The sequence below is a fragment of the Pelobates fuscus genome, chromosome 1 (assembly GCF_036172605.1).
Source record: "Pelobates fuscus isolate aPelFus1 chromosome 1, aPelFus1.pri, whole genome shotgun sequence".
In the NCBI taxonomy this organism is placed as follows: Eukaryota; Metazoa; Chordata; class Amphibia; order Anura; family Pelobatidae; genus Pelobates; species Pelobates fuscus.
The window spans coordinates 301,001,984-301,026,935 of NC_086317.1; the positions used below are offsets into that span (position 1 = coordinate 301,001,984).

At 40.3% G+C, this 24,952-nt stretch overlaps 1 protein-coding gene across 1 annotated transcript in view; it reads left to right on the forward strand.

The window, feature by feature from the left end:
* PRRG1 (proline rich and Gla domain 1) overlaps positions 1-24,452 on the forward strand; it is a 90,952-nt gene extending 66,500 nt beyond the window's left edge. Inside the window, exons 3-4 of the mRNA XM_063444619.1 lie at positions 2,657-2,817; positions 23,157-24,452. Coding sequence (XP_063300689.1) covers positions 2,657-2,817; positions 23,157-23,675 — 680 coding nt within the window. The 3' untranslated portion in view covers positions 23,676-24,452. The remainder of the gene's footprint in view (positions 1-2,656; positions 2,818-23,156) is intronic.
* Positions 24,453-24,952: the final 500 nt, after the last annotated feature.

Genomic DNA, 24,952 nt, shown 5'->3' on the forward strand with positions numbered 1-24,952 from the left:
GCACACCCAAATGCAATAAACTTCGCACGCCTATGGTCTACTCTATTATATCTAGGAATCTTCTTGTATTATCACTAATCTGTCTACCCAAAACAAAGCCTGCTTGTAACTGACACCAGATGTTTGCTATTAGTTTGGCAATTTTGCATTTGTGTTAAGTAGGGAAATAGGCCGGAAGTTTGCACTCATGTTTGGGGATTTACCAGGTTTCGGTAGAGTGTGTGTGCGACAAGAAAATGTGGTTAAAGAGATTAGAAAGATGCGAGTGAGCAGGGCTGCAAGTTTGTGAAAGTATTGGGCAGGAAAGCAATCAGGGCCAGGAGCCTTGTGACATGGAAGGGTGAATATGGTTTTGCAAACCTTATTGGTGAAAGGAGCATCCAGGGCTTTTGTACCTCATTGAGGAAACCATGAATGGGTTGGTGCACAGAAACCTCAGATTTAAAATGATATAGAGATTAATAAAAATATGCTAGTTCTTTTACTACATGGGTCGGGTTGAGCAACTTTCTACTACCATTGACCACTAGGTATGGGATATTAGACTGGGACCATTGGTATTTAGCTGCCAACAACTTCCCTGCTTTACAACCTTGTGCACAATATTTTTGTTTAATTGTCCTCATAAGTCCTGCAGCAATAGAGCACTGTAGAGCCTTGAGTTCCCATCTAATGAATAATACCTCTTCCGTGTTGGATTGCCTTTTTCCTCCCTTCCAAAGTGGCCAGATCCTGCAGGACTGTTGTTACTGTCTTGGAACATGAGGGCACTTTCTATACTCAGTTGCCTTGATTAGGATACCCCTGATAACTTCTTTGTTTTACCAAACTTTCACTAGACACTTACAGTAATATGGCTATATTACTGTAAGTGTCTAGTGAAAGTTTGGTAAAACATACTTGAAAACGAGAGAAATCTCAATGTATCTTTCCTGGTAAAATATTTTATAAATAAATGTAACTCTCTTCACCTCCTTGGCTACATACTATCCTCCAGTAAGTCTTCATACAGGCTCCAGTTCTCCCTCCTCCTGGCAGGGTAAGTGGGTATTGAAAGTCGTAACAACCAGGACATGGTCTGTCCAGGTAATATTACCTATAAGCCTGTCCTTGATCTGTAGCAGTGTGGATCTATACACCAAGCAGATGTCAATCCTTGTGTAGGTATGGTGAGCTGTGGAGAAATGGGTATAGTCGCACGGGACAGTGGCCTGTAGTGGGTATGATGCTTAGAGTAATCCATTAATTCTGGCCTTGAGTGTAGAATAGTAGTACCATCAGGAACATGGGAAGGAGACATAGTGGTTGGGTGTTATAGTTGTGCAATATGATTTTATACATTTACAGAATGTACTAGTCTGAGTAGAGAATATTAGGCATGTATGCGAAGAAGTTCAAAGTAGACCATCCTTAGGCTGTTGACATAAGAGGAAGTGAAAAAGATTATGCTTTTTAATTAAAGAACTCTGGGGAATGCTCAAAGCTGAAACTTCTCAATGCACATAATATTGTTGTTTTTTTCTTAACTAGAAAATACCCAGTTCTTTCTAATTCTCATTGGCTACATATTTTGTATTACTTGGTCTTCCTCCTACTCCTTCTAAAAATAACGGAACAGAAAGCAATTTTTGGCTGTGGAATTTTCTCCATAAGCCCAGATTGCTCCTAGTTATATACAGTCCTGTAGCAGAATTCAGGTTCTGACTGATGCAAGTAAGAACCGGAAGCCATTGTCTGTCCAAGTTAGTGTCATCTTAATGAAATGTACGATTTTCCTGGAGCCGTTTTGTATTGCATATATTTATATCTAAATCTAATAATAGCCAAGTGCGTATACAGGTATTAAACATCTGCTAAACAAAAATGTTAAAATCTCTACCATGCTTGTTCAATCTTTTTTTTTTTTTTTTTCAACCACATTTTGCTGTTTGTCATATACAGCATTCTTTACATTGGGGGCATTTAGACTTGTACAGAGAAACCTTTTAAACTATGGCATTCATGTCATGTACTCATTAATATGCTGCTTCTTCCACAAAAGCTATTATTGCTTCCCTTAAACAAAAGCTTTTTCTTTTAGCGTCCCGTTGAAAGAGCACAGATGAATAAAGACTACAGCTTTCTTACTGTCCAGGCTGTTTAGAAAGCCATCTAAAGATGATGGTATAAATTAAATATAAAACAAACCATGTACAATTGTTAGTCTAGTTAGTACTAATCTGTTTAAGTGTAACAGAAATAAGAATTTTACCATACATGTATTCTAATAATGGAGAGCAATGGGAAGTAAAATTGAATGAGGTAGAGGGGTATTTTATTTTTATTTTTTTAACGTTTCATCAATTTTGTTTCACAATGTCGTATTTTTATATATATATATATATATATATATGTGTGTGTGTGTTTGTGTGTCTAATTCTATATCTAAAACAGGCATAGCCACAAGTTAGACCACCTCTAATACCAAAGAGCCATGCTCCAGCACTCACCTTTTACCTTGATAAATGTTGATGTTCCGAAGACACCTTGCAACATGTTGGGTACATGGCAAATACTTTTTTTTTTTGAACCTCTATGTAAAAGCAATAAGTAGCCAGTATGAATATTCTCTTTTGTGATCTTCTAAAATCAGCATTGTTTTTGCAATTTCTTCTAGTGTTCTTGACAGAGGAAGAAGCACATTCTATCTTAAAAAGATACCCAAGAGCCAATAGTTTTCTTGAAGAGATCAAGCAAGGGAACATTGAGCGTGAATGCCGAGAGGAGGTGTGCAGCTATGAGGAGGCAAGGGAAGCCTTTGAAAATGATGAAAAAACTGTAAGTACTATTTTGACTGCATATCACATAACTGTCACCTCCAACTTTTATGGTACTTTTATGGTTTTTTTTTTATGGTACGATTTGACAGTCTTTATTTTATTGAGGCATCATGAGCATAGCACAGAAATAAGAAACGGAGTCATATCAGCAATAACATGTTAAAATAACGCAAAAAGCATTAACAGTGACATATACTCCTTAGAAAGACCGCCTAATTTTTATTTTTTATTTTTTTTTAGGTCAAATAGTTAGATAATCAGACAATTAACAGCACTGTATGAAATAACATCTAGCGATAAGTGCACTGATGGTAAAGGTAGAACAAAGATTGTTTGTAAAAACAACTGTTTGATTAAACAACTGATAATGGTCGCCAAGTTAAACCACTGCGCTCCAATGCCATCTAGTGCCTCTGTGCCACTACTCCTAGTACGGCACGGTGAGATAAAAAGTATAAACATAATAAGAAATAGTAGCATGAGGAGCAGAAAAATCAGGCTTGTTGAGATTAGTTAGGCTGTATCAGACACCGTGGTATCATTAGATCATGTTGAAGTCCCAGGAGGTAAACCAGAATACTGTCCAGCGTGGCATTTTGTGGTAATCCTATGCCAACGTTTTGGCAGGAGTGCGGCAGAGTAAGTGTAGAGGGGGTCAACCATCCTTCCCTAGGTTGGGATAAAGGCCGGCAACAGGAATCCATGGACTCGGGGGCTCAAAGAGCCCTCCCATAGGGAGGGTACAAAAGGCCCTGGTGGTGTTTATCTGCTGAAAGCAGTCAGTCTCCTGCCCGTAGTGGCCCTCAGCCCAGGCGGGCTTGTGGTAGATGATTTCAGCATGTGAGGTAATTGAGTGGCCAGTGGGGGCCCATGCTCCACCTGCATGCCTTCGACCCTGTTTTTTCCATGAGGATGATGCATTACTATCACATGCCCTGCTGCCAGAGTGGCCTAGAAGTGATCGAATATGTCATCCAGTCGCGTAGGGACATCTCCACATAATCAAGTGGACGGTTCATAGGATGTGTAGGTTGAGTGTTGCTAATACCAGTGCAAGCCACCATCTTGGGTAGGGAGTTTGCACCCAAAGTTGCTCACTAGCAGTAGGGAAGTGCTTTACAGTTGTACCAGACAACCGGGATAACCCCTCCCCCCCGGTCCAAAGGGGAGCAGGGGGGGCTGCTGCACAAAATCCTGAAAGGGCCCAGCGCGACACTACAAGTGATCGGCGGTTGCAGAGGGGAGCAGAGAGCAGAGTGCTTGAAATCACGCCGGTAGGCTTCTGGATCTGGCTATCCACGATAATGCAGTGTCAGAATGTGTTAAAAATACCAGAGACAGGCTTGAAGAAACATGTCCAGCTGCCATGCAGTTCAAATAAAGTGTATGTAAAATAAATTAGGCATAATATATTGCAGGATCCTTTAGCCATATATATGCTGTGGCAGACCGCCTGGTACCGCCGCCAAAAACGCTCCTCAGCTCTCACCGGGACATCAGCAGCACCCCAGCCAATAGCCGCCACAGCTTGGCCGTGGTCTCACCGTTGCTTCCCACCCTGGAACAGGTCCTGGATACAGCTTCAAGTGATTAAAGCTCTCCTGCAGAGAGTATAGCTATATATCTGGTCCACCCAAACACTAGTCGAGACTGAGTGAAGGGTAAAAAGAAACTGGTTTATTTAGGTCAAGTTGCCTGCTTATATATACAGTCCCCAGCATGGGTCTGCATTCAATATAAGATGTGCCCCTCCCAGAGATCTCTGTGCTTGGGAGATAATTGTGTTAAAGACCGGTAAGTTAATCTCCCAGGAACAGAGGCAAACACAAAAACTAAAAATATAAAAGTACCCAAAAACATAATAAATATATACAGTACCCACACATATTCTAGATCCCAAAAGAGCCCTGATCTGAGTGCCCTAACTGTTCAAAAAGTGCTCAGATCCATGCAGTGTAGGGGAAACGCCACCATGTTAAAGTTGTGACTGGCCGCACATGTGTTCCTATGCCCAAAATAGTTCCAGTGCGTTTGGTGCTTTTGCCGGTCAACTGTCGGGAGCTCCTGCATCCAAAATATGGGGTGCTCTGCCTGGTTCTCAGGGATCGTTCGTTCCACTTATTCTACGGCACCTTCGCTTCAAAAAGTTATCTCCTCGCGGGTCGCAAAGTGGTTCAAAACCCCGGATCAAGTTGTCCGGGAACCGCAAGGTGACCTCATGCCTAAAATCGTTACATAACATTCACTGCTAAGTCCCGCTGAGGTGATGGGAACCACAAAGTCCTCCTACTGAAAACCGCTTCTTAGCGGTCGCGGTTCCGCTGAGGACCATTCGTGGGTTTCTTCATGCGAACGGCCGCCAGGGAGCTATAGTTCGGTTTCGTTTCCAATGAAGTGAAAGTGCTGAACCAGGGGCACCAAGGCAAAGCTGCTTAGGGAGGCTGGGCAGGTTAACTCCCGAACCTGGTCTTTGGATATAACACATAGTCCTTTGGCAGGAGGCTAGCTAGCAGGCTCCTCCAGGAGATTGTGGCATAAGCATGTTTGCCTCCACCTTGGTTCAGACAGTTGGTATCTATGGTCTTCCCTGCTTCCGTGCAGGGAGTGAAGCGGAGAAGATCATGGAGACTGTCTGTCTGTTTTCAAGCACTATCTGACCAAAGGAACATGTATATTGGTGGTGGGTATATATGATTGTCTTTTAAGATGTTATTTTATCCTTATGAAAGTTTGTGTGACAAACTGAAACGGATCTTTTAAAATTTTGAAAATAAGTTACATTTTATTTTTAATACCTTTTTGGAGTCCTGGGAGTGCTATCTCTATGCTATTTGGTTATACTATGCCAATAAGCACCCGGGCAAAGACACCAGTAAGTTGGAGTGCAAGACTATTTTTTGTTGTTTATTATTTGGGCTGGTGGCAACAGCTCATGTTCTGAGCACCCCTTAGTAGATGGAGAACCTTTTTGTTTTGTTTTTTTTCTCTCTACATGGTGATTTATTAATCTGCACTTCAGTGCACATTTATTTATTCTTTGGATCATTTTGTATATACCTGCGTTTGTTACTACTTTTTTTTTTTTTTTTCTATGGAAGATTTTTTTACTCTAGCTGGTGGGTTATCAGAGCAAGCAGAGACCTTGCAATATACTGAATGAGATGTTGAAAGGATTAGGTGGACTTCTTCCATCTCAGACCTTCCCAATACTACTTCCTTAAAAGATATATACTTTGAATTGTTGAAACTGACCTAGACCTACATGGGCTCTTTTTATCTGAATACCATCGCCACTTGCAAATCCCAAGGGGTTTTAGAGTCAGCAATATACCTGCTATAGGGAGACAGAAACCATTGGTATGTAAGAAATGGACAGCAGTCCTGAACAAGTGTTCGCTTGATCTCATGCTTATAATCATAGACGATGTACGAGAGGATTTAATCCAAGTAAGATGCAAGATCACAGAATTAGAGACCAAACAAGCTGTGCTCCTCTCCTCACCTGAAGCTGCTACTACCCTGCTTAAAGTGGCGGATAACGTAAAGAGCTACAAAACTGACCTGGTCAGATTCAAAAGGGAGAAACAAGCAAATGTTACTGCTGACTATAAGGAACATCGAGTTTACAAGTGGTAAAAACGATATTCCTAGATTTGCAAAATTCCGGAGATCCATCTGAAAACCGAGGCAATATACTATAGACAAGACCTCTGGTGAATCGAATTCTGAGTCACACGACAGACTTAGCCCCTCAACGAAGACAGAACCCTGTATCCAGTGGCCATGTTTTAGAGGGTCGACCAGAGGAACAGCAAGGTATAACAACTAGATTCCAGGGCAGACACAGCACCCGAGACAACAGAGACCCAGATTCATCTCAAGAAGAGGACAGAGGGGCCGTGTCTTTTGGGGTAAGAGACAGGCCACCACGGATGAGGAGATGATACAATATTCAACCTATCTTCAAGATCTTTCCAATCTGAGGACATCAAACTTTTATCTAAAGGCCTCTCATTTGTACCCACTTCACGCCCGGATCCCCTTAAATGGGAAGTTGAATTGTATAAATTTGGGTGCTTGTTGCGGCTAAAAGATTGATTCAAAGACCAAAACAGGGACTCTTTAACTCAAGTGTCATGATTTAAGAAACAAAGTACCTTTGATCCGCTACCAAACCAACCAGCCATTAAGACATTTCTTTGCTCGGTTCAGAAAGAAACCATGGACTTTATGAGGGTTCCACAACGCTTTAATTCCAACTTCTCCAGAAGAGAAAGGGAGATCATCAAATCTCTATCAATGGATAGTAACATCATTATTAGACCAGCTGACAAAGGTGGCGGGATAGTGCTACAGAATTACACCGATTATCGTTCAGAGATTGAAAAACAACTGTCAGATCTAGGAACATATTTACCACTTTTGGAGGACCCCACTGAATTGATAAAACAATGAATTCTGAATACACCGCAGAGGGGTTTGGAGAGCGGTTATATCACTTTGGAATTGAGCCAGTATCTGCTACAAAATTCTCCTAAGACTACTATTATATACACACTCCCGAAGGTTCACAAGAACAGAGAACATCCACCTGGGCAGCCAATAGTGTCCGCTATTGGCGGAATTCTGGAGCCAGTGGCAAAATGGCTTAACCGCCTTTTCAAAGATACCATAGAGAATCTGGAAACCTGTATAAAAGATACTCCATCGTTTCTTAGATTGTTGTCCTTACTGAAGTTACCCGCTAATCCAGTGATGCTTGTGACCTGCGATGTCAAGAGCTTGTACACCGTGATTCTACAACAGGATGGTATACAGGTTATGAGAGTATTGTTGTCCAACTCACCGTACTATCAAGGTCCATCAGTGGAGTACACGTTGGAACTTCTGGACATTGTATTGTCGCAAAACTATTTCAGGTTTGAAACACGATGGTACCGTCAGGTTGCAGGTACGTCCATGGGTGTAGCTATGGCATCCATATATGCCAAAGGATATATGTACCAATTTGAGAGTACTCACATCTTGGGACTATACAGAGACAACATCTTGACATATATACCAGATATATTGACGATATCTTTATGGTGGTGAATGGCACGACTACGGATGTGGAACTCCTAGTACAATCCATCAACAGAGCTATGGATAATATCGAACGCACTGTAACAATGAGCCCACAACAGGTGGACTTCTTAGACGTGCGCGTCTATCGAGAGGATTGCAATCTAGCCCATACTCTGTTCTCAAAGCGCACAGATCGCAATACGCTACTCCATGCTACTAGTTTTCACCCTAGGTCACTGAGGGAGTCTTTACCTTATTCACAGTTCCTATGGGTGTTGAGAAAAAATTCCAATCTAGAGAATGCAAATGCCCAGATTGCCTCTGTATGGGATAAGTTTGTGCAAAGAGGCCACAAGGAAAATACACTATGGAAGGCATTGCAGGAATGTAAAGATACTGTGGCAATTGACAATGTTAAGTTGCGATCACCACGCACGGTATTTCCTACCACGTATTCGACAGCATCACAGGTATTCAAGAAAATCATTTAGTACCAACTGGAGAGTGCTTGCAAATGAAACATCATTACCAACAGAGATGAGACATCCTCCCGTGATGTGCTTCAAACGTAATAAGAATCTAAGAGATTGTTACCAACCTCGGAGGCCCCATACAAACCTCAGATGCTACTGCTGTTTAGGGTGTGTCACCTGTGGACATATGGTACCTGGTAAGGTATATGCACACCCCCACTTGGGGAAACAATACAAGATACAACACCGACTAACAAAGCCTTTTTCAGATTTCGTTGTATATAAGCTACTGTGCCCTTGTGGACTGGCCTACATGGGCAAAACAGATCTTCCTCTGCGTGAGAGGATCAGAAATCATAGATCCAGTATCCATACGGCCTACAGGGACAACAAGACTGAACAACCAGTGGCTAAACACTCTCTGGATATGGGCCATATGTTGCCCTCTTTGAAATTGATGGCCATAGCCCACATACCCTTACCATGGAGGGAGGGTGATCGCAGCAAACTCTTGCTTCAACGAGAACTGTTCTGGATTAAGACTTGGAATACTGTCCATCCATATGGCCTTAATGAAAAATATTCGCTATTGGTGTTTCTGTAATTTGTGCAACCTATATGTGATCTACTCTCTTGAGTGGGAGTGGTCCGTTCCATTATTGAGACATTAACAGTATGGTGAGATGTCCTGCCCAGGGTTTCAGACGTTTTTTCACTGCATGTGTATGTCCATTTCTGAACTTTTTTGCTTGGGTTGCAAGTCACAGGTATAGTTCCATATAAGAGATGGTAATACTTTCCATTTGAGGCACTGGTTACTTTATGAGACTGCTCACCCTTGGGGGAGGCTTCTCCGTCTTTCCAGATTTTGCCTTCATATGGATGCTAACTCACATCTTGGAACAATAGTGACATGCATCATAGTTGCAATAGTATTAGACACTGTGGCTCTAGGTGGGCATCCATTTTTAGCCGGTGTATATAGGACGGCCGTTGGTGTCTATGTCCTTATATCCTTCTATGGCATTTGGGTGCCCAGCATCGAGCAAGAATCTTTGGTTGGAGGTTGATGTCTCCATATTGGGCTTGTTCATTTAAATTGCATAGACTGTATTGCCTAGCACCATATGTTGGGCTAGTTAGGTGCCACCCTGGGGGACAGCACCATTAGCTATACTTCATATGTTTGCAGGCTGCATAGCCCTAGTATATTTCTATACAACATATTGTAATTTTCTTGCTACTTGTTTTTATCTGGCGGGTCTATGACTGGTGTTGGACTCCACTGCTGTCTATATGTTACTATATGCAATGTTTGGCATTATTTAACACTTCTGGTTCTCACTTAGTATATGTCCTATGGACATGGATGCCGTTCCTGCCTTGCTGTTGGTTTATCAATTAGAAACCCATGCAATATATATACAGTATATTCCCTTTGTTAAGATCTATGTTCACTACTGGTGCCGGACTCTGAGGTAAATTTTTCTAATTAATTTCTGTAATTTTTTTTTTTTAATTATCTGTGTCTCATTATTCTATGCATTACTAATTTGGAGCTCATGTAATATATTCCCTTGATTTCGGTGACAAATGGAGCTTTAAATGTTTAACACAGGTAGCTTACTGGATATATGGCGTATTGTGCAACAATCCCGACTATAATTGTAAACGAGCATAGGTACTAGTATGCTCGTATGCATTTTATTATTTTTTTTTTCGTTTGTAATTTATTTTCAATTAGGATTGAGGACTGACTGTTCTTATTCATTTAATTAATAAGAATATATATAATCTCTGAAAGATCTTGTCATATACTAAAGGTAGGGAGGTGTTTTTCACATTTACTTTTTTTTTTTTTTTTTTTAAACCTACACCAGTTTAAAAAAAAAAAAAAAAAATCCTTTCAATACTTAAAGGGATACTCCAGACCCTAAAGCACTTTAGCTTGCTAAAAAGCTTTATGTGTGAAGACTGTGCCCTCTCTATTCAGTTTACAAAAGGTTCAGATTTCAATAGAATTTACCGAATTCATAAGTTAACCCCCCTGACTTTCAAACCGACAACAGGTCTTGTTACTTTGTAGTTTGGTTAGCTCAGTGGAGCAAAACTTAAGAGGCAGAAACTGCCCAGAGTACCTGCTTTTGCAAAGCCTTTTCATTGAGCTGCATCGGAAGTCTGTGATTGGACAGCCTTTGTACTTACCCGGTCACCGGCGATCCCACGCTGGCGATCGCGGTGTGGGGACTCACATGGCATCCCAGGGAGTCCCCCACCTTCCGTTCAGGCCCCCCTGGGCCATGTGATCACGAGGTCCTTGCGAGGATGTCACGATCACATGGATGGCATAGCTGTCCATCGCAATGCCAGCAGGGGGATTGCCTGTAATGACAGGTACTCCCCCTGCTGCCTTTAAAAAGTAAAAAAAAAAAAGTTAACAGTTTGAAATAGATTTATATATACTTAGAATATATATATATATAATCTAAGTATATATAAATCTATATATATATATATATATATATCCATCTATAATATATATATATATATATAAAAAGCCAAAAAAAGACCAGCACTCCCAGGATTTTCAAATAAACAAAAAGATATTACTTTACTCCGTAGTCAACGTTTCAGCACCTCTTGTGTGCTTTCATCAGGACAGCATACAAAATATAAATGAACATTACAATGCTTAAATAAGAACATCAATTAGATTGGGACTCACATTTCAGGTGTAACGCTAACTAATTCTCGATAGTTTCCAACCTCTAGTCGCCAGACGCCGGGGAGCATCTCCTTCCGGCTAGCGCTCGCGCTATCACGTGATCCGAGTGACCTCATCACGTTGCCCATCGCTATGGAGATCGAGACGCCGTTCGCGTCTAACGATCTGCCCTCCAGTTACTTCCTGGTAGATTGCGTTTCCCATCACTATGGGAACGCACAGCGCGTGCGCACTAGGCCCGCTATCCTGGTATCAGGGTGCATTCTCGTAATAGTACGAGTAGATATCTGCCTATCAAGAATAAGCTTAAACATAAATACAAGGTTAAGATAATAATACGGAAGAACCTCTATGCTAGTCACTAGGCCCGCTATCCTGGTATCAGGGTGCATTCTCGTAATAGTACGAGTAGATATCTGCCTATCAAGAATAAGCTTAAACATAAATACAAGGTTAAGATAATAATACGGAAGAACCTCTATGCTAGTAACTACCCCCATTGTACCAAGTGTTATATACATCTAAAAGTGGAAAGTAATCAAAAGTATAATCAAATCAGAAAGTAGTACCGCTCGGGTCAACTATAGGGAAGTACTCAGTGCGCTTCCTATGTAGTGAACCATCCCAACGTGAGTGTCCAGAAGTTATGGAGTACAATATAACTCACTACTGTGATAAGAAGCTACATGTATCAGTTTGAGAAAGAATACATCTTCAAAAGACACTCAATGCTCATACTGAAATACTTTCGGTATATAGATGATATACTGATACTATGGAGGGGCACCATAGAAGAAGCACAAGGATTAGTGAAAGAGATAAATGAGTCGGACACTCCCATCCAAGTAACATCACACATTCATGACCAAAAGATACAATTCTTGGACTTAGAGATATCTTTGGAACAAGGGAGAATAGAATTCCAATTATACACCAAACCAACCGACCGCAATACCCTGCTTCACTATGAAAGTGCCCACCCTAAACATGTGAAGGACTCACTGCCGTACTCTCAGTTTCTAAGGGTCATAAGAAACAACTTGAACAGGAGCCGGTGTGAGGAACAAATGCAACAAATGTACAGTAAATTCGCACAGAGAGGCTACACACGAGCCACATTGGATATAGCACTCAGGAAGGCCAGGGAATATATGACTGAGGGTGCGACAATGATTCGGGACAAGAAAGCTCGAACCCCCTTTCCAATGACATACAACTCGTCTACTACTAACATTTGTCGAGAGATCAATAAGAATTGGCATATCATGGAGAATGATAAAAGTCTCCCTGAGAGCATACGGAGTAAACCACTGTTTTCATATAAAAATAACAAAAGTCTGAGGGACCTTTTAGTTCAAACTGATCCAATTAAGAGTTACCTGCCGGTAAATAGGAATACGAGCAATAATGGGTGCATAAGATGCCTGGGATGCGTAACTTGTGGCCACTTGATCCCCTGCAAAACTTTCAATCATCCACATACGGGACAGACTTTTAAAATACAACATAGAATTACCTGCCGGACGGACTTTGTGATTTATAAACTCTCATGCCCATGCGGACTTAACTATGTCGGGAAAACCGAGACGGCCCTCTGCGAGAGGATCAGGGGACATAGGTCCAGCATTAGACTGGCCTATAGGGACAATAAGACTGACAAACCAGTCGCACGCCATTTTTTGGAAAATGGGCACCCTCTCACAACATTGAAGTGTGTGGCCATAGACCATGTCCCTATCTCAAGGAGGGGCGGTAATAGACAGGAACGTCTACTACAAAGAGAAACATGGTGGATCAAAAAATTGGGAACATTAGCCCCACATGGACTCAATGAAAAATTGTCGTTCATTGCCTTTTTATGATTTATAAGAGACTTATAAGACTTATAAGAGAAGGGGCCTTATAAACTGTGTCAGGGTACTGTATGGAACTGGTTATGGTACCCGTTGTGTAAAAGTGCCAGCCCCTCCTTGTGATGAGTTTAATTCATTTCTATTTTTAACTCACATTGATTATCATTTAGTGTTTAAAATCATGCACACTTTAGCTTTTAGATTGGGAGGTTCTATTCGGGTGTTTGGCCGCTATACTATATAGTGACCCTCTTAGTCATGGGTCTCAATATAGATATCTTTATGGGAGGTGTTAGTCCTCTCGCCTGGGAGTCTGGGACTTTCCTTATTGAACTTTACAGGGTGGATGGGACTTGATTTCACTTAGCTGCTCATTGCGGTGTAATTTTTGGGCACTTTTCACAGATTACGTATTTATTTATATTTTTTCCACACCTTAGCACTATGCACTTTATGCCCAATAAAAGCACTTACACAGATATTAGTAAAGGCGGACTATTGACATTCTGATTTGGATACACTTAGATTACATCCGTGAGGATGCCTACCACACACGGCGTTAGATGCACTTATCAAGCAGGTTTGACCTTATCCTGCTGGCCATGACACTTTGGCAATAATTTAATTGGGAATGAATTTCTTCTTATCACAGTAGTGAGTTATATTGTACTCCATAACTTCTGGACACTCACGTTGGGATGGTTCACTACATAGGAAGCGTACTGAGTACTTCCCTATAGTTGACCCGAGCGGTACTACTTTCTGATTTGATTATACTTTTGATTACTTTCCACTTTTAGATGTATATAACACTTGGTACAATGGAGGTAGTTACTAGCATAGAGGTTCTTCCGTATTATTATCTTAACCTTGTATTTATGTTTAAGCTTATTCTTGATAGGCAGATATCTACTCGTACTATTACGAGAATGCACCCTGATACCAGGATAGCGGGCCTAGTGCGCACGCGCTGTGCGTTCCCATAGTGATGGGAAACGCAATCTACCAGGAAGTAACTGGAGGGCAGATCGTTGGACGCGAACGGCGTCTCGATCTCCATAGCGATGGGCAACGTGATGAGGTCACTCGGATCACGTGATAGCGCGAGCGCTAGCCGGAAGGAGATGCTCCCCGGCGTCTGGCGACTAGAGGTTGGAAACTATCGAGAATTAGTTAGCGTTACACCTGAAATGTGAGTCCCAATCTAATTGATGTTCTTATTTAAGCATTGTAATGTTCATTTATATTTTGTATGCTGTCCTGATGAAAGCACACAAGAGGTGCTGAAACGTTGACTACGGAGTAAAGTAATATCTTTTTGTTTATTTGAAAATCCTGGGAGTGCTGGTCTTTTTTTGGCTTTGTTTATTGTGCAACCAAGCACCGGGTCATAATCTTTTTTTGGTAGGAGTGCAAGGCTTTTTTGCGTTTTGTATATGTATAATATGTATATGTATATGTATATGTATGTATATATGTATATGTATATGTATATGTATATGTATATATATATATATGTATATGTATGTGTGTGTGTGTATATATATATATATATATATATATATATATATATATATATATATATATATATATATATATATATATATATATTCCTTAATTTGAGTGTGACTTGCGTGTTTGATCATGTACTATACTAGATATTTGTAAGTGAAGAACTTAACATCCTTTATATCCATTTGATTCACAGTGGTTTGCCAGAGATTACAGGCTTTTACAAAGTGGACACATTGAAAATACCTGTAATCTCTGGCAACGTTAACGTTTATTCCTTTATGGTTTTAATCATTATATTCAATTATATTCAATTGAGTGTGTGTCTGCTAGTGAGTGTCAGTGAGTGTGTTACTGTGTGTCTGTTACTTAGTGAGTCTGTTTGATGTCTGTTAGTGAGTGTTTGTCAGTGAGAGTGTATGTTTTGTAAGTGAGTGTGTATGTATGTCTGTCTGTCGCTGAGTGTGTCTCTGTCAGTAAATGTGTGTGTCTGTTAGCTAGTGTGTATGCGTCTGTTCGTGAGAGTGTGTGTGTTTTCAGCACTTACCTTTCTCCAGCGCCGGACTCCCTTGGCGCTGGGGATCCCTCCGCCGCTCAACTCCGAATGCGCATGCACAGCTAGAGCCGTGCGCGCATTCAAACCGCCCATAGGAAAGCATTACTCAATGCTTTCCTATGGACGTTCAGTGTCTTAGAATCGCGGAAGCTCCTCTAGCGGCTGTCAGTGAGATAGCCGCTAGAGGCTGGATTAACCCTCAGTGAAACATAGCAGTTTCTCTGAAACTGCTATGCTTTTAGCTGCAGGGTTAAAACTAGAGGGACCTGACACCTAGACCACTTCATTGAGCTGATGTGATCTGGGTGTCTGTAGTGGTCCTTTAAGTGTGTGTGCATCTGCATGCACTGGTGTACATACAGGGGTCGCAACCCCTGCGACCAGGTGCCCGCCGCCCTGTGTTGCGGCCCCGGCCTGCGCAGAGTAAGCGTGGGGTGGGGGGGGGCACGGATCAATTTTCGCACCGGGGCCCCATAGGTCATGTGTACGCCACTGGCTATAAAGATTGAGCAAAACCCATTTTTGCTCTCCACTAGTGAGTAGATCTCTTTTTTTCACCTATACTTACTTATTTTACAACAGAGAGCACTATATATATTTGTATTTACACTGACCAGTATAAATCCTGAATACCTTGCGCTAGGGAGCTTGTACCACACCAGCTACTGGTTTTAAAAATGGTAAAAGCAGAAGGGTTTTGTTTTGGTAAGTATGGAGCCCTGGAGGTGACAGGGGAATTAAAAAAAATAAATAAATACAAAAAAATTAAACTGTAAGATAGTACTGCAAGTCAGCACCTACTTCACTCCCTGCTGTCTTAGCCTTTTCCAGTTTTCTCTTACATAACTATAATTGTCCATGTTTTAAAGCCTTGTTTCCCAGCCCCCATAATGTGTTTCCTGTATCTGCCTCCAGAAAATGTCCTCCTCTGTTTCCTACTTTTACCCACCCTGTTTTTTTTTATATACCGTATTTATCGGCGTATAACACGCACAGGCGTATAACACGCACCTCATTTTTAGAAAGAAATTCCAGGAAATTTCCCCCCTCATCCCATAGTATTCCCCCCCCTCATCCCATAGTATTCCCCCCTCATCCCATAGTGTCCCCCCTTTCCATAGTATTCTCCCCCCTTTCCATAGTATTCTCCCCCCTCCCATAGTATTCCCCCCTCCTCCCATAGTATTCCCCCCCTCCTCCCATAGTATTCTCCCCCCTCCCCTCCCATAGTATTCTCCCCTCTCCCCTCCCATAGTATTCTCCCCCCTCCCCTCCCATAGTATTCTCCCCCCTCCCCTCCCATAGTGTACTTTCCTCCCCCTCCCCTCCCATAGTGTACTTTCCTCCTCCTCCCCTCCCATAGTGTACTTCCCCTCCTCCCCTCCCATAGTGTACTTTCCTCCCCCTCCCCTCCCATAGTGTACTTTCCTCCCCCTCCCCTCCCATAGTGTACTTTCCTCCCCCTCCCCTCCCCTCCCATAGTGTACTTTCCTCCCCTCCCATAATTACTTACCTGTCCTGAAGCGTGGGCCGGCTTCACACCGTGCACCGCGGAACAGGAACTTTAATTTAAGGTTCCGGTTTCCGGCGGGACTGAAAGGAAGTGTGCACACTATTGTGCACACTTCCTTTCAGTCCCGCCGGAAACCGGAACCTTAAATTAAAGTTCCTGTACCGCGGTGCGCGCTGTGAAGCCGGCCCACGCTTCAGGACAGGTAAGTAATTATGGGATATCGGCGTATAACACGCACCCACGATTTTTCCCCTATTTTCAGGGGAAAAAAGTGCGTGTTATACGCCGATAAATACGGTACTTTCCCACCTCTTATCTTTTTGCCTCTGTACGTGTATTTTGCTCTGTCTTTCTCAATCCCTAGGTTTCTGTTCTCATCTCCTTCTCTACAAAAAAAAAAATAATCTAACAGAAGATGTACAAAAAATGAAAAATATTAACTATTTTAAAAATCCATAATATCAAAGTGCAAGGGAAGAAAAAAAGAAGAGAGAAAAATCACTATAACATATTCTGACGTTAATAATGTGAACATTGTATTCATTCAAGTTTCACAAGGCAAACTAACATCTGTCTAAGGCAGGGGTAAGCAACCTTTTAGCAGCACTGTGCCAAAATTACATTGTGATGTCCCGTAGTGTGCTGGTCCTATTCTATTAAATTGAGGTGTGTATGTTGCTGTATTCTGTTATTGATACTGCAGTTGCTTTTGTATCATTGTATTTGTGCGTATATGAGCTGTTATATTGTATATGTTCATTAGTAGTTTGTGGTATTGTGTATGATACCTCTGAATGTGGGCTGTGAATGGGGGCTGCTTGTAGAATTATGTGTGTGGATGGATATGTCACATTGTGTGTTTGGGAGTTTGTGTATGTGCAGGGCTGCTTGGGGTATTGCATGTGAGATGCTGCTTGTGAGGTCGTGTATATGGATTGTTAGTGGTATTGATACCGGAGAAACTGACGGAAGCCAAGCACAGAGAGATGGACACAGGTTTCTTCAGGAAGGAAGAGATTCTTTATTGGATCACCGATCGGGACTCAGAGGGACTAACGTCACCAAAATACAGCAAGTTCTGAGCCCCGGACAATAGTGCAGGCTCCTTATATAGGCACATAACTCCTCCCATATTAAGCTCCACCCGCACATTCTCTTAACCAATCAACACAAATAAGAATTAACTTCCTGTTTGACCGCATGGCTTGTCCAGCACAATGGAGGAGGGGGAATACTACATCCTGTATTCTTGCACATGCTCCGTACACTACTGATCGTATCTTGCCTCGTGCAACCAACTGATCGATACGTCAGCATATGCACGTACACATGCCACGTGGTAATCTCTGCCTACTAAATTTATTTTTACCGAGATTCCACCACAGTATTGTGTTTGTGCGGATTGTGCATGGGTTTGTGTGGGCTGTTCGTATTATCTGTATGAGGGGAGGGTTATTCTGCAGTTCTGTGTACATCTAACAGTGTGGGTGACTTCCCTGGAGTTCAGTGGGGACAGGGCTTCTCTACTCCTGTGCGGACTCCTGTTCTGATGTTTTCGGAGATGAAATGATCTGAGATCACTTCCTCTACCTGCTACAATGCATAAATTGAGGATTGTCACTCACCACCTGCAATCACTGCTCAGGTTGCACTAGCAGATATCTGAAGTTCCACTGGGACTCATGATAGGCCAGAGTCTGTTTAGCACTAGCAGTCTTGAGTGCCATGCATGGCACATGTACCATGGGTTGCCTACCCCTGGTCTAAGGCCTGACTCAGTGAGGCAAAATGCTTTTTTTTGTTGTTGTGTGTTCTCTCCCGGTCGCCTCCCACCAAATTGGATCTCACTGAAATCTGAGAGACCACATTAGCCTACATGGCTCCTGGACAATGACATATAGAGAAGCTCTGCCCATTGATGGCTTATCACTGAAAAGGCTCCATTTTGTCTGTGTCCTCCATTCCAGATGTAATGAACAGAGCTTGTTATTGACTGTCTGTGTTGTTCTTTATATGTATGTGTATGTGCTTTACTCTGCATGGATGTGTGATTATTTTCAAGTATGTGTTTGTGTGTGTGTGTATGTGTATATATATATATATATATATATATATATATATACACACTGAACAAAATTATAAACGCAACGCTTTTGTTTTTGCCCCCATTTTTCATGAGCTGAACTCAAAGATCTAAGCCTTTTTCTATGTACATACAAGGCCTATTTCTCTCAAATATTGTTCACAAATCTGTCTAAATCTGTGTTAGTGAGCAGTTCTCCTTTGCCGAGATAATCCATCCACCTCACAGGTGTGGCATATCAAGATGCTGATTAGACAGCATGATTATTGCACAGGTGTGCCTTAGACTGGCCACAATAAAAGGCCACTCTAAAATGTGCAGTTTTATCACACAGCACAATGCCACGGATGTTGCAAGTTTTGAGGGAGCATGCAAATTGGCATGCTGACTGCAGGAATATCCACCAGAGCTGTTGCCCAATGCGATAGCAATGGCAGAGGTTCTTTAGTACATGAGATGAAAATTGGTGTTGTGTGTCAGAGAACACTATATTCAGACAGTAGAAATTGCACTCTCCCAGGTACCTAGCTGGGTGTTTGTTTTCTATCTCCGCTTTGCGTAATTTGTCACGAGTGAGTGATTTTTGCACTGTTATAGTGTATAAGTGACTGCTGACGTGGACTTAGTGTATTTACATTGTTCCATTGTTGTCACCTTGAAAAAGAATTGTTTTTCTTGGTCAAAGCTTTGCAATATCTTCTGTGTTTTCAACATGTCGATGATAGTTCATCATTCACTTTTCACTTGGTCTGTTATGGTGAAAGGTACTTCAGTAAACCAGTTGCTCAACTCAGGTTTAAACACTGACCATTTAACTCAAAGGGATCTCTGGCTGATACTTTGTACTGTTGGTTAGAGAGCCTGCTTGATCTTTCACTAGAGGTACAGATGTTTCTCCTCTAATTGGTAACGAGTATGAGCGCCCTTGTGTTTTTAACTGTTTTGGTTAGCTTCTTTTACATTTTTATTGAAGGAAACGAGGTATGTTGCTTTCACTGAATATTTTATACATATAATAGCTTTTACATTCATTATTAGTAATATTAATAATTTTAGTTTTTTTTTAGAAATTTTGGCTCCGTATTTCTTTATGCTTTATTTTGTTTAGCAACATTGTTAGATTTAAGTAATTAACCCCTTAAGACCGGAGGGCGTACTATTACGTCCTTTTTAAAGCGGCTCTAAACGCCGCAGGCCGTAATAGTACGCCTTCCGGTCTTTCCTTACTTACCCGGTCGCCGGCTGTCCCACGCCGGAGATCGCGGCTAGGGGGACTCCCAGGGAGCCCCCCCGCGGCAGATCTTCCTCCTCCGGTCCCCCCGGCCATGTGAGAGTGAGGTCCTTGCGAGGACCTCACAATCACATGGCTGGGATAGCTGGCTGCAGCAATGCCAGCAGGGGGACTAACTGTAATGACAGTCCCCCTGCTGGCTGAAAATCAAATAAAAATAACTTAAAATAAGTGTAAAAAAATATATATACTTAGATCATATATATATATATATATCTCATATATATATATCTCATATATATATATATATATATATATATATATTATGATCTAAGTATATATATACACATACACATACACTGTCTAGGTGTATTTTAATATTAAAATAAATATATATATATATATATATATATATATATAATATCAAATTACACGTAGACTGATACTGATTAAATATATATATATAATTATTGTTATATATATATATATTTATATATAATATAAAAAAATTAAATATGTAAATACGTTAAAAAATAAAATAAATAAAATAATAATATATATATATCTATATACATAAATATATACGTATATATCACTATATATACCTATATATAAATAAAAATATTTAACCCTATAACTTTCCAAGACATCATAAAACCTGTACATGGGGGGTACTGTTCTACTCGGGGGACTTCGTTGAACATAAATATTAGTGTTTCAAAAGAGTAAAATGTATTACAACGATGATATCGCCAGTAAAAGTGACGTTTTTTGCATTTTTCACGCACAAACAGCACTTACACGGCCGATATTATTGCTGCAATACTTTTTACTGTTTTGAAACACAAATATTTGTTTTCAGCGAAGTCTCCCGAGTACAACAGTACCCCTCATGTACAGGTTTTATGGTGTTTTCAAAAGTTACAGCGTCAAATATAAGGCTTGTGTTTCATATTTTTCACATTAAAATTTGCCAGATTGGGTACCTTGCCTTTGAGACCCTATGGTAGCCCAAGAATGAAAATTACCCCTATGATGGCATACTATTTGCAATAGTAGACAACCCAAGGTATTGCAAACGGGGTATGTCCAGTCTTTATAGTAGCCACGTAGTCACAAACACTAGCCAAAATTGGCGTTTTTTGCATTTTTCACACACAAACAAATACCAACGCTAACTTTGGCCAATGTTTGTGACCAAATGGCTACTAAAAAAGACTGGACATACCCCATTTGCAATACCTTGGCTTGTCTACTTTTGCAAATGGTATGCCATTTAGGGGTGTAAATTTCATTCCTGGGCTACTATAAAGTCCCAAAGGCAACGTAACCAATCTGGCGAATTTCAATTTCAAATGTAACGTGCTATATTTGACCACGTAACTTCCCAAAACTCCATAAAACCTGGACATAGGGGGTACTGTTTTACACGTGAGACTTTGCTGAATACAAATATGTGTATTTTATTGCAGTAAAAGCAAACAGTATTATGACATTGACAGTTAAAATGTCATGTAGAACTAAAAAAATAACAATTTCTTATTTTCTCCCATTTTTTTCATATTAAATTATGTTTCATAGCTAAATATTTGATATTAAATGAAAGCCCCGTTTCCCCTGAATAAAATGATATATAATAAGGGGGGGTGCATTTAATATGAAAGAGGTGAACTACGGTTGGACAGACATATAGCGCAAATGCCAGGTTTTGTTTACATTTTGTTTCGTTCACAACGTGTACATTTGGCTCCGTCCTTAAGGGGTTAAGTGGAATATTTCCATCGCTTATTTGTAAAGAGGTTTCTTAAACATATTTTTCTCCTTCATTTTAGCATAGCTCCACCTTCTGGTACTCAAATGCATTGCAGTATTTAAATCTGCAATTTTGCTTTCCTTTGTACAAATATATTATCATTGCGATTTATATAGCGCCAACAGATTCCGTAGTGCTTTATAATATTATGAGCGGGGGGGATTTAACTATAAATAGAACAATTACAAGAAAACTTACAGGAACGATGGGTTGAAGAGGACCCTGCTCAAACGAGCTTACAGTCTATCTGTTGTAACCTATCTTAAAAGAATATATTTAACTTGTTCCCAAGAAATCCTGTAACTGCAGTTTCCTGTCATTAGCCTATTATTGCGTGCGCACACACCTCTCACAATTGTATAATATTTCTTATTCAATAATATGCAATTTACTGTTTACATACTATTTTCTGCACACTGTTTACATCATTTACCGTTTGTTCAAACACAGTACTAACTGTCCTAAAAGACCATTGTAACCACCATCACAGGTTTGCATAATGGTTATTGTGCATAGAGAACCTTGAGCCTACTCTCAGATTGACTGTGGATTATAATTTAAGCAAAAACTCAATTGTGAGTTCTAGGTTATCTTTGATAATGTTGCCCAGCTTGCGACTGTCACATGCACAGTTTGTACTGAAAGAGAGGAATCTGAGCTGCAGACCACGGCTCTGCTGGTTGCTGTGCTTAAAACGGTATCTTTCTAGCTTTGTATACACAATGTCCTCTTTTAGTTCAGTTTTTCAAAACCAATCAATGCCAAAGATTTGCACATTTGTAATACAGTCATAAAACCAAGGTGATTTAGCACTTTTACAATATCTAATGCTAACAAACCCTCTGAATACCCCACCCATCAAATTTGACCAGAGTAAAGCTACTGCGGTGGTTCTTAAACCAAATATGGAATCTTCATGCTATCTTACTGAGTCCACATAACGTAATTGTCAGAACACAGGCAGCTGGTGACCATTAATAGTTTATTTTTGTGACCTTGCCTTACCCAGTGCAAAAGACACCCATCTGACCACAGAAAGACTCTGTTGAAGGTGAACTTTATTGTTGATTTTAACAAACTGGTCACTGAGATAATTTTACTATTGGGGAAAAAAAATGGGTCTTAATGCTTACACTATTGGTTACTTATTTTAAAAGTTTTAGAACTCAGCTATCGCTCTGTATTATCCTGGACAGTTCAGAACTCTGCAGAATACAACTGTACAGAGCAACAATAAATATTGCAGTTTGGCTTTTTCATGCATTAAAAAAATTCTTATAACACAGTAGTGTGATTTCAGTCACACAGTAGTGTGATTTCAGTCTACTTTTGTGAGACTGGTAGTAATTAATGTTGTATGAGACTGTACACTCCTAGCAGAAAAATGTTTGCCTTCTGATTTTTCTTTTCCTTCTTCTCCATCTTCCTCACAGGAGGTGTTGTATGAAATGTATCATTATTTTTCTTTATCAGCAGTCTACATAAATTAAAATTTTTATTTTTTATTTTAGGACGCATTCTGGAGAGAGTACACTAAAGCACATCAGGGAGAAGTCAACTCTGACGGCAACTGGTATCCCTTCTATCTTGCTTTTCCATTGATCATTGTCTTTTTCATCATCCTTGTGGTCCTCTTTCTGGTGTGGAGATGCATTTCCAAAAAGAAGGCAAGCAGGCAATCGGCCTATATACCTAGAGGGGTGCGGGAAAATGCTGCCGAGGTGGGCATTGATCCAGATGGAACAACCGGGCATCACTTACACCATCATAGCACAGTTATGTGTTCCCTGGAAACCGCTGCTGACAGGGCAGGGCACCCTGGTGGATTTATTGATTATGATGTGCATTCTGATACTCTGTCAGCTGGACTATCGAACTGTGACCCTCCACCCTCCTATGAGGAAGCCACGGGGGAGCGAGGTGCGAGAATCATTGGACCATCACAGAATCCCACAGAGCCACCTCCTCACTATGAAGATATAGTCTCTTCTGCTGTTACAGTACCTCAAGCAGTCAATGCTGTCAAATAACCAATGATGAAGGATTATCTTATCAGACAATATATATTTCTTTTTTTCTTCTCTTTTTTTTTTTTTTTTTTTATTGCAAATTAAGTATTTTTAAATACAATGTTTATTTGCCTTTTGGACAAATGTTTACTCCAGGGAATTAATAAAACACTACTTTTTTTATTTCTTATCAGAATAAACTTCAATAATAACTTGTACCTGAATTGCATTGGTTATTCCACAGTCATATATATGAAACAGTCTGTGCCTGGAAGGAAATATATTGTTGTTGCTGATTTTGCTAGACTGCGTTCTAATCACGTTTTCTATGCTCACCTTTATGTCCTAACTAGATAGTGACTTATTTAAGCCAGATTTATACTCTAATTATTGCAATAATTTTTTCCTATGTAATAAAGGCTGGCCTATGAGTTGTAACCACCATTAACCAATGGAGTGCATTTATTTTTTGTTGTATTGCAAAAATATTATGCATAACAGATTTTTACTTTATACCCAATTGTAATTCTGGTGCTTAAATATAATTGGTATAATCTTTGAGAGTGATATTGTCTGCTCTGAAATGGCCAATTTCTGAATTGGCAGTATTTTGTTTACCTTTAAATTGGTTGAATAAAGAAATGCTAAATTTGTGTTATTTATATGTGAATATAACTGCCTTAACTACTTTGCAACATCATTTTGTAGTTTTTCCTTTTATTATGATGATTATTTTGATTAACCTTTCAGGTTTGAATGAATGTCACAATGCAGCAATATATTTTATGCCATTGCCATTGTTTTACTTTTGTGTAATTAAAAAAAAAAAGCACTGACAATTAAACTTAAAAATGTTTACCCCCACTGGTGATACAGAAAAAAAATTACTTCTCCAAATAAGATGAATCTGCAATGGCGCATTGTTTAACAGTTTTAGCAATTTGTGCAATTACAGATCTTTAGTGACGTTTATTCTCTATGATTATTGTGTATGGACAGGTTTGTTTGCAAATTTCAGAAATCGCTCTCCTAGAAATATGTTTGTCACCATCAACACCATGATCTATTCTTCTATTAACTTCTTCGTAGGAATGCCAATGAAGTAGATCTATGTTTCATTAAACCATGCTGATTTTTGCTAGTAACACTGTTCATTCCTGAATATTATCCCTGAATAACCCTTCAAAAACCCAGGCACAGAAGTTACTCACAGATCTACAATTTCCAAGCAAAGGCTTTTTGAATATAGGACCCATATTTGCCTTCCTCCAATCCTCCGGTACATTTCGTGAAAAACA